At 32.0% G+C, this 16,785-nt stretch overlaps 1 protein-coding gene across 1 annotated transcript in view; it reads right to left on the reverse strand.

Moving 5' to 3' along the window:
* Positions 1–471: 471 nt before the first annotated feature.
* Nuak (Nuak family kinase 1) overlaps positions 472–16,785 on the reverse strand; it is a 58,664-nt gene continuing 42,350 nt past the window's right edge. The window contains exons 2-27 of the mRNA XM_077434973.1: positions 14,757–14,861; positions 14,483–14,682; positions 14,298–14,406; positions 13,945–14,053; positions 13,700–13,819; positions 13,483–13,615; positions 13,322–13,400; positions 13,100–13,241; positions 12,917–13,013; positions 12,702–12,837; positions 12,310–12,622; positions 11,884–12,048; positions 11,436–11,700; positions 11,089–11,360; positions 10,857–11,014; positions 10,608–10,774; positions 10,312–10,519; positions 10,116–10,220; positions 9,748–10,041; positions 9,608–9,667; positions 9,411–9,531; positions 9,235–9,329; positions 9,006–9,044; positions 8,374–8,465; positions 1,856–5,621; positions 472–1,651 (exon numbers count right to left, since the gene is read on the reverse strand). Of these exons, the coding sequence (XP_077291099.1) occupies positions 1,597–1,651; positions 1,856–5,621; positions 8,374–8,465; positions 9,006–9,044; positions 9,235–9,329; positions 9,411–9,531; positions 9,608–9,667; positions 9,748–10,041; positions 10,116–10,220; positions 10,312–10,519; positions 10,608–10,774; positions 10,857–11,014; positions 11,089–11,360; positions 11,436–11,700; positions 11,884–12,048; positions 12,310–12,622; positions 12,702–12,837; positions 12,917–13,013; positions 13,100–13,241; positions 13,322–13,400; positions 13,483–13,615; positions 13,700–13,819; positions 13,945–14,053; positions 14,298–14,406; positions 14,483–14,682; positions 14,757–14,851 (7,395 nt within the window). The 5' untranslated portion in view covers positions 14,852–14,861 and the 3' untranslated portion in view covers positions 472–1,596. The remainder of the gene's footprint in view (positions 1,652–1,855; positions 5,622–8,373; positions 8,466–9,005; positions 9,045–9,234; positions 9,330–9,410; positions 9,532–9,607; positions 9,668–9,747; positions 10,042–10,115; positions 10,221–10,311; positions 10,520–10,607; positions 10,775–10,856; positions 11,015–11,088; positions 11,361–11,435; positions 11,701–11,883; positions 12,049–12,309; positions 12,623–12,701; positions 12,838–12,916; positions 13,014–13,099; positions 13,242–13,321; positions 13,401–13,482; positions 13,616–13,699; positions 13,820–13,944; positions 14,054–14,297; positions 14,407–14,482; positions 14,683–14,756; positions 14,862–16,785) is intronic.

Raw genomic sequence — 16,785 nt, forward strand, 5'->3', positions numbered from 1 at the left:
TAAATATATATTATTGAATACAAGTACAATACAAATAATACAAGTGGTAAATTTTTACTTATAATTTCGGCACCAATGATATAGTAGACTAGAATAGGTATATAAATTACATGAATAAAAATTCAAGACTAATAATAATGTAATAAATTCATTGTGGATGAAACACATCTTAATTTTTTTTACCATTATGTTTTAATTAGTGATATTATTAAATAATAATTAAAAAAAACATCTGAAATTGAGTATGTCGTGTGCATCATTGTATCTATAGTTAACAACAAAAAATTACTACTTCGACTATTCAAAACATACTCATGCCATGACTGGTATCACCGATGACAATTGTTTCACCATCTTCCTTTTAGTTTCGTCATACCTTGTATATTTTTCGATACGTTGTTAGGTAAAGAAATTTACATGACAATCTAAAGTTAATTGTATAAAAATTAGGTGTGCGTTTTTATTAAAAAAAAAAAAAACTAGAAAGTAATTTAAATTTACTTTTCGGGTAAGGATGTAGTATTCGCTAGAGTTAAAATAAGACATAAGTATTTAAAAGGTCGAGGTTGTTTTTATGTACTCCATTCATTTTTTTAGTATTAGAATGCTAAATACATAGAATGGATTAATACAATAAATTTAAATATTTATGTATGATGTAAAACATTTGGTCGACCGTATTTAGATTTTTGAAAGGAATTTTAAAGCAGTGTATTCGAGTAAAGCTAAGGAAAGATTGTGTGCATAAAATATTAATCAAATAAGCACCACTTATATATAATAAAAGTCACAAAGCAGCTAATTTTTTTTGTATAAATTTTTTACTTTTTAAGTCCGTACTAAGGCCACCACATTTCGTCATGATCACATTCCAAAACAATCAATTTGCTTATATTTTTATTATACAATAGAAATAATTATAGTTAACTTGGCTTATCGAATCATTTCAAATCTAGTTCCAAATTGTGACAACTTTTTTGATATATTTTGTTTTAATTCAAAACTACTCGTAGTTTCATCATCGCCTCTCTTCCATTTACCAATAAACAGTCTTTACTCAATATCCTAAAGCGACTACTAAACCGACAAAAGCGGTCATAGAAGCCTTACTCCCAATTGAGTCAATTGAGACGGAACTCCTAAGAAAAATCTTTATTAGAGGGTATTTTCATATACCGACTTATCTAAGGTGCAAGTTATTTATTACGTATGATAACAAAGTTTCTTTATATTTACAATAAAACAATTGTAAATATTATACCATTAAAAAATACCTACGAAAGCCACTTTTCAAATATTGCACTATGAATTGTTTAGCGCTATATCCATAGGAAATAAACGTTTATGATGAAAATGTCTAAACTACATGAAATTGAAAATGTGACTAAATAGGCTAATAAAAAGCAAGGCCATTATTGTTGATTGCGAACGATAGTTCCGTATATTTGTTCATGCGTTTACCACACTTATTTTGCAACCAAATATACTAAGCGTAAGTTAGTTATTTAAGTATGAACCCGATCGGATTAAATCTAGTTCGATGAGTGATGATATTTGAAAGTTTCCAACTTTCAATTGCAAGGGAAACCCATGTTTTTATTCCGTATTGTCGGCAGGCAGGTCATGTTCACTGTCGAGTGTATGATTGGATCTGAAAATGATAATGTCAACACCCATGTTACTGCGAAATTTATAAGCAAGCATGCAATTTATGTTTTAATTTTTATTACAATTTATTTATGATATACTGAAATGAAATATTTTAACATACATATGTATATATTTTGATAATATGTTTAATTAAGTTTGAATATTTTAATGATAGTATTATAGATATGTATTGTATCTGAAGTACCTGAATTTAGTGTCCAATATGTGGTGGTCATCCTCTAACTGCATGTTTTGGGCAGCAGCTTTCTTTCGGTTCCGTATTTTAGTGAGAACGCTGTCTGGACTAACGTCATCATCAGCCGAGTCTCTGAGCAAAATTGCTGAATTTCGCGTGTGCGACCTCGGACTGTATGTGGCGTATATTCCCGGAGACAGCAACGACAAAGTTCTGCCGTATCTGGAGCTGGAACCGGAACTGGAACTCTTAGGTTCACTCAATCCTTGCCTTGAATCGTAATCATCGAAATAGGATAACGTTCTGGAGTATCTCGGTATTGAATAAGTGTTACACTCGAGTCCGGTAGGATACATAGAATCTAACGAATACTTTTGCTCGCTTCTGTCGAACATTTTGTGACTGGTCGGGCTCAAATACGGATCGTTGCCGATGGAGTTTCTCAGTCTGGAGCTGGTGGGCGTCAAGCAATCGCTTTTATCCGAAGAGTGTGACGGTCTACTGTGATCCAGAGATGACGAGGAGATGTATTTGTTCGGAGAAGTCGGCGACAAGTCGTACTTATTAGGGTAGTGTACATTGTCGTTATCACATTGGGGATTTATTCTAGCTGAAGGAATGTATTCTTTGGCTCCCGGTCCTACGAGTGAACTTTTTCTGCGGTTTTTCTTTTCGTTGAATCGCGAATAGAAGCTTTTCCGGCGGATCCTGTCTATTATGTTCTCCGAATCTCCGGTTGGATCGCTTTCTTGATGCGAATGATGAGGTGTTGTCTCTTTCGGTTCCGAATGAGATATCATGAATTTAGACGTGTCTAAATCGGGTGACCAATTAGCGTCTGGCGACGCAAGGTGCATTCCGTTTGAAACATTCTCCTCATACGATTGATTGGTTGATAATTTACTAGCGTTAGTTTTGTCCGTATCGCTATTATTGTTCTGTGGACTTAATACCTCTTTAGATTCGCTATTTTCCCTACTTTTTGATAAATCGAGAGAATTTCTTTTGGTGAAAATGCCTTGGTTCAATTTGGGCAATCGTGAAAAGTCTAATCGCAATCCTTTCTTTTGAGTTTTAGCCTCTTCTGCTTTTGGTGTATTTTGATTACTTGCATCATTATTGCCATTTTTCTCAGTTTTTGTCAACACACTATCACTTGTCGCTCCATTGTAGCAAGCTTGAACGCGTTTGCCAATTCCATTGAGCAAAAGTGACGTTGGCCGTTTTGGTTTGATTTCTAAATTTGTATTTACGGGCGAAAATTCGCACACAGTTTCCACTTTTTCACTTTCTTTATTATTAAGACTATTAGTTTCTGTGTTGTCGTTATTTGTTTCAGAAATGACTGATTGCTTTGGTGGTAACGGTTTGGGGCTTTTATCCTTAGGTTCAATTTTCTTAAACAAACCAAAAACCCTATTAACTGTCTTCTTAGGACCTTCCTTACTATCGTCCAGCGTAGGAAGATTGGTAATTGTGACTGCCCTTTTGATTAAACCAGATTCGGTTATTGACTCTGCATCATTTACTGCCGGGACAGAACGCTCTCTGAGTACTCGCATTACATTTTCGATCCGAGACGGTTTTGGTTCATCTTTAGTATTTACAGTTGGTGTTTTTACAACCTTATCAACTGTAGATTCCCTCTCTTGTGATGAGCATTTTTCACTTCTAAGTTTTTCGAACTTTTGACCTAAAGATTGCAAGACTGACTTCTTTTTAGGAGACGATTTTCTTTCATTGTTTTTGACAGTTACAACAGTAGATGCATCAGTGCTATTACTCTCAACACCGTTTTCAGATTTTTTTGGAATTTCATCGGCAGTTTTACTACTCGACACAGATTTAGCACTTGCAGATTTTTTCTTGATCACAATTTTCTTTTTTATAACCTTCTTCTTTTCAGGCGCCTCAACAGGTATTTCAGAAACATTCTTTTCAGACACGGTCTTTTCAGACACAGTCTTTTCAGACACGGTCTTTTCAGACACGGTCTTTTCAGAGACAATCTTTTCGGCAACATTATTTTCGATTTTCCTTGGAGCTTTCGATGGAAGACTTACGCTAAAACTAACACTCACATTTCCATTGTCATCTTCAATATTTTGTTGTTTTTCGAGTATATTATTACTTTTGTTATTATTGCTGATATCATTATTATTCACATTATTGCAGTTTAACTTTTGTGACTCTATCAATGGAATGTTACATTTCTTCTCAGGGGAAGGTGTTGTTGCTGGATAGCTTTTAGGTCGGGCTATTTTCGATATATTTCCATTTACACTAGTGTTGATAAGCTTATTCTCTTCTATACTTTCCTTATAACTTAATTTTTCGTTTTGCTTTGAAGGGAAACTTTTGGGACGAGTGAGTTTAGATTCTTTAAATGAACATTCTGTTCCAACTTGATCGACATTGTTATTATACACATTTTCAATTTGTTTTTTACTTGCATGTATTGAATTGCTTTCATCTAACTTTTTGTCAATAGATATAAGTGTTTCTTGAAGTTCTTTGTTCGTATTGCAGTCTGTTTGATTCTCATTTATATTGTCGAGTATAGGATAGAAAGGAGTAACAGATCGACTTCTGTTAGGAGTCAGCGGACTAACTGGAGAAAGACAGTTTCTTGACGAAATTCTAGAACTTGCTGATTCGAAAAGAGAAGTAATGTCTGACGATACCATCGGACTGATGGGACTCGATGCACCACTTCTGTTCCGTTTTTCTCGGATTTCTTTCAATATTTTTTGTGTTTCTGACTCTTTGTCTTTTTTATCCCGAACGTATATGCTTTCTTCTCGAGGAGTATCGAAAAAGTCGGGTCTTAAGAACCTGGAAACTCTTCGGCGTGGAGTTGCGTCTGCAGGTGGAGTGCGTAACGAACGACGTTTCAATGATCCTCCTGGTGTATAAGTTGAAGTGTTTCCACCGTATGCGGCTAAATAGCTGGGTTCGGTAACTAGGCTGCCCATTTCAATACTTTTACTGTAAGATGCAAGGTAATCATCACAGGGTATAGTTCTTTCAGGTGAAAAATATTTGCTAAGAACCGATCTTTCTGGAGTGTTGCGAACGCTTGATAGTAGTCGAGGTGTAATAGATTCTGAATGTGAAGATTCTGATTTGGTGTTAATGTAATCTAAAGAATTTGAACTATGATTATGTTTTACAATTTTATTAGAATAATTCTGAGTAGGTACTTCGTACAAATTGTTATTTTCCTTATCGAATTTATTTGAAGTTGAACTACACGAAATCGAACTTGTATCTTCATCGTTGAAGTACGGTACTTGATATCTAAAATCGTTTGGTTTATCTTGGTTCGAAGTCGCATTGTTATTTTCTAGTCTGTTAGAGGTGATTGGTAAATTTTCTTCTTCCGAAATCGACACTTGTTTATCGGCAGTTTTACTGGCTGACAAACTTCGGGTGTATTTGTGTTGGGGCGTTTTGTCATCGCTATTAATCGGATTGTTCATGGACAGAGTTCTGCGTAGTGATCTTGCTGCTGCAGGTGGCAAATAATCCAACAGTTGCTTTTGCAATCTTCGAGATAGTGCCGGAGTCAATCCAGACAACGTCTCCATGTCTTTTTCGGAAAGTTCAATTTTACTTAGATCCAAATCAGACAGGTCTAAGCTTTCCTGACTGTTAATTTCACAATCATCTGTTTGCCTCTGCTTATTTTTGGATTCATATTCATTACTTTTTTGCGAATTTAATGATTCTGGATGGATTTTGCTAGATGCTGCCTTGCGAGATTTCTTGGAACCTGAAAAAAATTTCAAACACACATATCATGCAGCCAGCCAAATGATATTTACAGTGACGTAAATTAAGTGTTTGGCCATACCAAATCTTATTAGAAGGAATAGAATTTTTTTTTGAAAGTATAGAATTTAAAAATTAGATTATTTGTATATTAATTGAAAACAATATTTGGTGTTGCTAAATAAACTTCGGCTTATTGTAGAATAATAATTCTCCTCGACTGTTTCACTATATGTATTTATAAGTTTGAATAGTTACGTTTTTTAAATTCACAAAAGCACAAAACTATGGAAAACAAGCATTAAAAGAAAAATAATAAGACAGGCAATGTTAATTTAGTAAAAACACATTCAGGGCATTCAAATTTGATGGCATTATAAGGGAAATGTTGCATTTGTAAATAATTACTTTAGAATTAGTCTTTAAATATGTGTATAATGTAAAACACAGTCATGAATGTCCTCAAAATATATCACTATATCTGGCGGAAAGTTATAACCGGTTATTCGTATTTCAAAATGAAAATCATTCATCGTGATGAAAAGAAATAAACACAAACGTCTCTTAGGTAGACTTCCACTTTCTATAAAAATTGCAAAAAGCATACTTATCAAATACTCATAGCCGTGATTGAGAAAAATTATACATACAAAATGAAAATGAACAAAATATATAAACACAATGACTTGTGAAAATTACTATGAGAAAGTCATTAAAAGATTTGAAATATGTATATGAAGAGCAAAAAGCCTTAGTATTTTGATCTTGTAAGGTGAGCATTGATCTATACCTGATTCATATTATATTTAAATATAATACTTATACATATAAAACATAACCAAGCGTCCGCCTTGGAGCCAAGCAGTTGATGTTGCAACACAAAATGGTGACATAAGATTTGTGGTACCTATTGTTTTGTGGCATTTGACTGGGGCATGTGGTTAGTTGACCCGCTGGCATTCGGTGTTGCATTCGGTGCATGCAGAGTAACGCGCAACCCAACTGCAACCACATCACACATACACATATTTATTACATATATGTGTACTTTATATTATATATCATTATCATTATATAAAGAGAATATAAATTATGTTTATTGACTTTTTAAGAAAATATTCTACATTTAAAGAGGTTTCAGCTAGTAAAAAGAAAAAAAAACACAGAATTTGTTAGATTGACTCATGTTATTATTTTATTCCAATGTTTACACATATTGATGTTGATTTAAAATTAAAATATATTATATATGTAAATATAATCAACCCCGATAATTTATTTTAATCGAATTAGAAACTGCTTGACCGTATAATTTCCAATTACATGCCTCAAATCAAATATGTTGAACTTTATGGTCATCAGATTTATATGGTAATCTATTTATTTTACGAATGAGTATGATTAAATTAAAAAATAATCACTAAAAAAATGTGATAGATATTTTCGAAATTGTATTAGTATGTATAAAAAAAAATGAGATAAGACTACTTTACATAATACTAATTATTTTTCAATGAAAGCTAGCAAGAAAAATTATATAAATGTCAATTATTAATTAAAAACAAATAGATCTTAGCCATACATACAAAAAAATAGATAACATCTATTAAGAATTAGGCAATGAAAAAAATTACTGACAATAAATACCTATTTGATTAGAAATATTAATACAATTCAGACCAAACACAAATTTTTAATATATTCAGACAATTATTATTCATTTTAGAACCAACGGTGAGTATTTGTGTTTAATTTGAAAAAACAATAATTAACAAGTAATTCTTAAAACAATTACAATTTTTCACATGAACGAATCTTTTTTTTGTTTTTTTTTTTAAATATAATATTAACTTAAATCAACATATTATGTATAAAAAATATTGAAAAAAATATATACGATTCTAATATTTTATATAATGCTAAAAATAAAAGAATAATAAAAATAAACTAGAATATTGAAATCATAATAAAGAGGCTGCACGATGAATATTTATATTTAACAAACTCTAATTTTCAGTTGATATGTGATATTTAATAGTATCGACATTAAAAACTCACAATGCTTCATCAACAATACAAATACATGCAATGAAAAAGCAAAAACGAAATATAATTTGGCGGTTTAATGGGTCACACAATGACACAAATCAACAATGAGGAAAATTCGAGAAGATAAATTTTGAGGAATTTGTGTTGTGTGAAATCGAATACAATACGGGGATTTTTAAACAGATCACAGAAGTTTGAGAGGACACGAACGATGTAACTCAAATATTTAAAGACTTATTATGCAGAAGACATACATATTTCAAATGTATACATAGTAATGAAAAAATGCCAATTTTTTACCACACTGTTTAAAACTTGAATGGGTATGTTATACGAAATAAATATCACAATTTCAACAGCACAAAAGAAAGCAGAGCTATTTTAACACCAATAATCAACACAATACCTACGATTATATCTCAACGTGCAATTTCTTCATTAAAAAAAAAAGAAAAACATAAAAAAACCAACAAATAAAAATATTATATTCTAGATTGCAAGACATTACATATACATAATCACACTAACACAAACACTTGCACAGAAAAAAAATGTGCTTGCATGTAAATGTGTATTAAAAAAATATATTATATGTATGCGTTATTGTGTTGATGTATATGTTAGTGTATTGTGTAATTGTTATGTTTATAATAACAAACGTACACATATAATTCACTAAGAGGTTGCAAAACTACCAATCTCACCTCTTGGGAAAGTAGGATGGCTGGGAAACATAGAATCAAAATTAGAACTGATGTCACGTGAAGTGCTGCGACGCCAAGGTGCTCCTTCACGTCTTGAAAATGAAAATAAAATTCAAAAAATTAATAACAGCTTAGCTTTCATTCAAAATATATGCATATCCCAATTCTAGTCGCAGTAAAAATAAAATAAACTACGATAATACAACAAACGAGAGCTAAGAATGTACAATATAAAAAACAATTCAATGAATAATTTCCCAATAAAATATAGATTTATTGCAAATGGTTTAATTTTTTGTTGTTTTACAAATACTGCCGTGTAAAAAAATAATATTTAATTGCGTGAAGTAAATATAAAAAAAGCTCTAGTTCTAAATCATACCTACACTTACGTTTCAGAGCTTGACCGCTCAGTTTTAACCTTATGTATGCTGCATTCCATAAAACAGTTTAAGATATATATTATATTTTAGATATCGTATTATTAATTCATATTACGTACAATATACATACATGTACATATATCAAATTAAAAAAAAACATAATTTTGTATTTTGATTAATTGGATAATTTCATTAAGTATGTTTATAGAATTTATTCAGTTGTTAAAATGTTAAATAAAAAGCACTTACATTATATCATGCCTTTTGTGCTTCCTGGGTAAGTGGGGGCTGTTTTGAAAGCAAAATTAAATTTTTAATCATTAGCAGGAAAAAGGTGGTTGTTAAAAGAAAGCTTTTTTGGCAACAAAATAATGATAATAATTTATACAAAAATATATAATAATAAATTAGTACATAATTATAATAAAAAAAAAGCCAAAATTTTAATTAATTAATATAAAAGGAACGCAAAAAGTACCTATTGAAAAATTGTGAATGGAGGTTGTTGAAGAGGGAATGCTGTGGAAATCCTGTACCTTCTTCTCCATTTAGTTTATTTGTGAGACTGCGTACCTATATGAAACATTATTATAATTAAAAATATAATTTTGATAAATAATCATTTTGGATAATAAACAAAACAATAGTACAAACCCTATCAAGTAGTGTCGAAAATAGATTTTCAGCAGTAAGCAATTCGAAGCCTTCATCGTCATCTTCCTCTCCAGAACTGACCGATTCTTTTTCAGCATCTGCGCGTATTCTTCGCGAACTCCTAAACAAGGATAATTAATAATTATATTTGATGAATGGAAATGTTTAAATTATTTAACAAACTATAAAATACACACCTCAATCGGTGCATATGTAAGTCATCATCATCTTCAGATTCACCTCCGCTAACAAGAGAGCTGTAAAATATGAAATATTAGTATTCAGTTCAAATAACTTTTTTTTAAAAAGATAATTAGAAGTTGAATTATTTTGTAACCTCAGTCTTCTAGGTTTTGAGAAACGTGAAGGGAAGCCCATAGTTGGTGGTGTGATTTTGGTTGGTGTTTCACTCGGTTCAAGACTTCCTTGTCGAGGTGTTACATAGCCTTTTCCTTCTACGGCGATTGGTATAATAAACTCCCTAGGACTCTTTTTGATCGGCTCCGACCTGTTCATAGCAGGGGTAGATGGCGTAGACTGCTGGTTGATAGCAGGGGTAGCTGGCGTAGAACGTTGAGTAAATTGCTCTGAATCATAATCGGGTGTACAACCTCTCGGAAGTGAACTAAATCTATAAACACAATATTGTTATTTTTTCATATATTTCGTTGTTATATAAAAAATATTTATCATTCGAAATTTTACCTATATGGTGTTGTATTGTGTCTTTGATATGGCAATTGACCGGAAGACGTTTTGGGGACAGTTTCAGCAAATTGAATAGGTATGATGCGTTCGACTGAACCACCCCTAATTGACAAAACGGAGTAAGGTATGTATGTTAAAATTGAACGAATTTGATATAATTATTATAAATCTTATACATTGTCTATGTATGTACCTTGAATTTGGCAAGTATTTGTTTCTAACGTCGTCCACTTTGTGTTGTACTTCAGTGCGGAAAGTTTTTACAGGACTTTCGCGGACTAGTACTCTCGAATGTGGAGGACTAATTGGAGGAGAACTAGGTAAAGAATTCAAACTACTTAAACTAATATTACCAGAAGCGCTACGACCACTGCTTCCATACGGAACTGGTGGCTTTCCACCTGAAAAAGTTCAAATATGAAATAAAACATTTGTAATGAGTTAAATGAAAATTAATATACATAAATATGTGAGTCCATGTTTAAATACCCATGCATAGTCGGTTAATTTTCTTTCCGACTGTTTCATCTCCAATGGCATTAGAAATTATTTCCCGTGCCGTCTTGAGCTGCTTTTGCCTTTCATCTTCCGGGCTATCCAATGTTTTTGATTCACTTTTAGCTTGGCTTAAAAGTGCCATGGATTGTTGTAAGCTTCTACAAAGTTCAAATACAATAATTAAAAATATATGTTTTAGCAACGTACATACATATTTATTCCAGAAAAATGAAAGCAAACCTTCTGGCATCTTCTAACGATAAACTATTGTGGATCGTGTCTGGTTTAGAAGGTTCTTTCAAAGACACGCTCTTGTGAAGTGGCTTAGATATTTTATTCACTTCGACTATTGCTGGTCTTTTCGTTTCTGGCACGACCTTCACAGGTTCTTCTTTAGGCTAAAATCATAATTAATGGTCAAAATATCTTACACAAAGTCGAAAAACAAATAAGAAGATCGTCTCCTGTTTACCTGTGCTATTGGTTCAACACCGATATGTTGTAATCTAACATTAGGTGATTCTTTATTGACATTATTTGGAACAATTGGATCGGGATGTTCAGAATCTACACTATGCATCTTTTTGTTGGCTAGCATTTTATTTGCGGCAGAAGTTGGCGTAGTTGGACTTTGCACAGTTTTAACAGCAGGTTTTTTAACTTCGTTGGTGGAAACGGGAATGCTACCGGACGTAAGTGAGGCTCTCCTTTCAAATTGCTCCTTGAAACTTCCTACACTGACACCTAATGAGAATAGTGTACATTAAGTTAATATTGTCTGAAAAACATGAAGTTTTACAATGGATGTTGGGAATTTACCTGGAATTATCACTTTTTTGGGTTTAGCAGGCGGTGGACTTGAAGTATTATCATTCGTAGGTTGGTTAGGTTGTATGCTCAAATTATTTAATTTTTCAGCGGCATCTAAAATTCTTGACCGTCGCCTTTCAGTTGGTTGTTTTGCCGAAGAAACATCATTTTGTGCAGCTGCTTCCTCAACTTTAGCAGGTTCAGGTTTTTTATCAGGCACCAGTACACGACCGGCTATATCTTTTTCTATTGATTTTCGCGGTGGTGATTTTTCCTGTAAAATTAGTAAACTATAAAGATATATCACACACATGTATGCACACACATACATACAATATTTGAGTACAAGGACTGATAATGTTTTATTTGAATGTCAAAAATTAATATAACTGTTTAAAACTTCAATTTAATAACGTATCAATTGATTTTTATCTTTTGGAGAAAGTATTGTAGATACCTTGATAGCTGTACTTTTAGGTTTATCATCTTTTTTGACAGAATTTGGAACAATTTTTTTCTTAATGGTAACGACAGGTTTTGTTGAAGAAACACTCTTTTCCTTAAGCTGAGGATCCTTAGACTTGATATCATTTTTGGATTCCTTATTTGCATGCACAGCCACCTGTATTGCAATTAGTGACAAAAATGGAAATGATGAGGCTAGTAAAGGCAACGAATGCATAATTCTCCAGCAAATTCATGCATTAACTTTTGACTTTTAGATCAAAGGAATGAGCTATAAATATTATATTTTTAAACTAAAAAGTGTACATATGTAACAATTAATATTAATTGGTTACTGCAAGTAAAAATTGAATGAGTTAAAACGATACAGGTGTGGATAGAAAATTATCTGGAGATAATAAATGATGGTTTCACTCACTGGAGAAATTTTATTTTTTTCTGTAGGAGCTACGGACGCTACAGGTGAAACTTCTTTTGGAATTTCCATGGTGAGTTGGCTCATGTTTGTTTTTAATGGTGGACTTTCTAACTTAGACGATTCTTTAGGTTGTGATAACTCTCTTTTAGGAACATTTTGCGGCGTGGGTTCAATTGCGGTAGCATTAACTTCAAATTCTTTCTCATTCTTCATTGAAGCATCTCTTTGAATCTCTGCAGCTTCATCACTTTCATCGCCTGGCGCAGGTGTAGCATCATTTAAATTATTAGCGTTTTGTGATATGCTACTTGATCTATAAACAAATATTTATCAGAATACAAATAATTCAATCTAGAACAAAGAAAAACATGTCTTAAATAAAATGAAAATACCTTATAGTGCGTTCTTTTTTTCTTTGACTAGGAGCACTATCCATGGAAACGGTAGTTTCCAATTTTCGTTTGGGTTGTTGTTCGGCACTGACAATTGTTCGAGTTGGTGATGGTTTAATAGCATCAGTGCCACCCTCTACAAAATAAAAATAAAATACGTTATATATATTACACAAAAAAAATTTATAAATTATTTAGCAAATTTTTTCACATACCTGCAACCATTTCTAATATTCTTCGTTCAGCTGAATTATCTACATTTGCTACAGACATTGAGCGAGCTGGAGATCCATCAGGACCGGCACTAGTGATCTAATAAAAAAAATCAAGATTTGATCATTTATTCAATTCTAAAAATACATGTAATTTAAAATAAAATAAAATATAATGATCATTACTTCGTCGGTCACAACTAGTTTGTCACTTCCGTGAATTGGCGGTGGCGCTAAAGATAATAATAGGTCAAGACGAACAGGTGTTTCATTTGCTAAGGCTTCAGCGAGTTCTAAACAAGACACGTCTGAGCCTTTATTCACCCAACTAGAAAGTAATTTTATTACACATGAAAAAGTTAGTATTTTTTTTTTATTGTAAATATGTACAGTTCATTTTAAACTTACGGATCATCACAGATATGTGTAATATCAGCTCTTTGAACGGGATCCACTGTTAACATATCCCTTATAAGAGGAGAAGCAGCTAATGAGGACAAATTATAAATAGTTTCGCAATTAGTATACAAAATATATTTTAATTTAGAGTATATGTATATTTGTTTTACATGATGGATTTTTCGGTTCAAAATAGTCGCCTGTGCTGATTTGTTTGACTAGGCGTTTGAAATTTGAACCATCAAAAGGCATTGCTCCATATACGAGAGTGTATAATAAAACGCCTAATGACCAACAATCAACCTATAAAAATAATAAAATATTTATAAATAAACGAATATATGTAAATAAGATGAAAAAAAAACATTGACGTGAAAAATAATATACCTCTGGACCAATATAAGGTGTTCCTTTAACAATTTCCGGAGAAGCATATAAAGGTGAGCCACAAAACGTTGACAACAATCGTCTTTCTTCAAAAACATTTGATAATCCAAAATCCGCAATCTGAGATAATTACATTAATTTAAATATAGAAAAAGCATTATGTATAAATAAAACAATAACAGTTCGTTGTTTGACGAAGCCGGGTGGTATCAATAAATATTACAATAGACAAACGTAATAATTACCTTTGCACTACCGTGTTCATCTAATAAGACATTTTCTAATTTGAGATCTCTATGACAAATTTTGTGTTTATGACAATAATAAACTGCTGTGGCTATTTGTCGAAATAATCTAAAACAGAAAGAGTTATTTTATAAGATTATCTAATATATAATTTAGAAAGAGACTTTGTATGTATGTTTATTTGGTTCGTAGAATCCATGACGTTCAATTTAATAAAATAACAAATGAATATTCAAATAAATTTAATCAAATGTTTACTTATAAGATAAGTCATGTTTAAGCGGTTTATATTATTACAAATACCGAGTAAAACCACTAGTATATAATAAATTAATAACACTAAAAACAATACCTTCTAGCTTCATCTTCTTGTAAAACTTTTTGTTGGCTAAGATAATCATATAATTCACCTCCAGCACAATATTCCATAACTAATATCATTTTTTCACTATTTTCAAAAACTAAAAAATATGAAAAAATCAGTACGCATATAAAATTTGAATCAAAATTCAATGATAATTAAATCATCAGACAAACCTTCATAAATGTGTACAATATTGGGATGCCTAACGGAGGACATAATTTGCACCTCTCTCCGAATTCTAACCAGATCTGCTTCTGTTTCTATTTTACATTTTTTAATTGTTTTAATGGCAACCTCTTGGCCAGTTTTTTTATTTATTCCTAATTGAACTTTGCCGTAAGTTCCTTGGCCAAGTTTTCTTATAATATCAAATCTATATTCAAACATCAAAAACATTAATAGACACATTTACACTATCAAAAAGTGTATAAAAACAAACACACATACCTTTGTTTTAATCTAAGTCTGTGGTCATGTAATCTTACATCTCCTGTATTTTCTATGCCCTCCATAATACTCCGTTTTGGCTCGCCCACCACCATCTTGCCAGATCTAAAACAAAACAAATACACCTTTACTATATGTAAATGTATATTTACATGTATAACTTTTCAACATTTCAAATAAAGAAGCCTTAGCAGTATAGCTCGATGGTTGCTTTAATGCTAAAAACCGAAAGGTCCCAGGTACGAGCCCTGATCTGAACTATATTGAATTGAATATTGGATATTTGTGACTCAAAGTCGACTGTTTCCTATTAGAGTTTGCCAATTTATCTGATTTCATTATGGAAACCGTTTTGAATAGGTAATTGGACTATTCGTCACATTGCGGTGGTCACAAAGACAATTTTTGCCATGAAAATCGCGAATACACAATATTTGGCAGTCAAGTTCTCGTTAGTATGATAGTTATCGTTGGTATGATGGACTTTTCGGCTGCCAGATGTTCCGTTATAGAGATTTTAGTGACTTTGTGATGAGTACTTTGTGACCAGTAATCACCGAACCATTTGAATATAATTTCAAATTTATAATCTATAAAAATTTATATACATATGTATATGTAAGTTCAAAATCATAGGTGTAGCTTTGGGGCAAACTGTAATGGCAGCATGGTAAAAGTATATATTAAAAAAACAAAAATGAAAACATTCAGAAGAAGCCGATTCTAGTCAAGAAAATTTTGATAAAGTCTGAATATACGATTTACAAACGGCATACTCATAAAATGATTATTTTCAAACATCGACAATATTGGCAAACTATTTATGTGACGAGACGAAAATTAATCAGTCATATTCTTGGCCTCCGTACACCTAATAAAATATGGTTTACTTCGTTAAGCCAAGAAGATTGCTTTCAAATGCAATTTTGTACAGTAGACTTGAAACGATCGGATTCACACTAACCGAGTTAAATGACAAGATGTGCACATATTGAGAAACGCTTGGCTGCTTGTTTTTTTTCCCGATCTACCTACGCTAAAGGTCACCCACCCAAAACCGATAATAAAAAAATTAAAGGCCGCCAAAATGACACACATGTGCGAAACAATGCTTATCGAATTTGTGCGTAATTTAATCAAATTTTTCAAAGGGAAAAATACATCATCAAAGGGGTGTTTGTGCGGAAAAACCTCTATAGATTGAAATTGAATAGCTTCCAAGAATCTTCGTAATGTTGATTGAGATTGATGATTTTACAGGTTGAAGTCGTTCCACGTTACAAATTATACACTTTGACAGTTGGTCGTTAAGTCATTCAACAGTAAGCGTTGGCGTTCTTTGAAAGGGAAAGAGTCATCCTTCAATAACTCATTTAAAAGGATAACAATATTTAAATTGTATGCAATTTATAATTTCACGCAGTATCTTAAACCAATATACCCAGCTTCATTCATAGTCTATTTTTAAATCTGAAAACATTCTACATGATTGTTCAAATGGGAGGACGTCTTTCAAATATGATATATTTTAATTAAATTAAATTTCGGATGTGTTTTCGGACTGGGATTCTTCAAGGTCTGTAATTTACTGATACCGAGATAACTTTACGTTTCGGCGACATGTACTGCTGTATATTAATAGATCGGTTCCACAACGTCTACAACAAGACGTTTACGACAAAATGATAACGCGACTAAATGGTTACGGACGAAATGTTAACGCGACATAATGTCTACGGACAAAATAATTTCGTGACATAATGTACATACACAAAACGTTCATACATATGTCTTCTTACTTACATTGATTATATATTTTAAAATATGAATTTACGATCATTGTGGTACTTTTAATAAGTCATTATCAGAGATCTTCGGCCAAGTTTCTTTTACCCACAAAAAATGGTTCATTATTGTTCTACAAAGCAAGAGAGCCAAAATAAAAAGGATGACAATAGTCTAACAATTTTTTATGGGTAAAAGCATTTTGGCCGCCCAAGTCTGCTCATTGTATTAAAAAAAAAACAAG

The sequence above is a fragment of the Arctopsyche grandis genome, chromosome 7, assembly GCF_051622035.1.
Source record: "Arctopsyche grandis isolate Sample6627 chromosome 7, ASM5162203v2, whole genome shotgun sequence".
NCBI classification, from domain to species: Eukaryota; Metazoa; Arthropoda; class Insecta; order Trichoptera; family Hydropsychidae; genus Arctopsyche; species Arctopsyche grandis.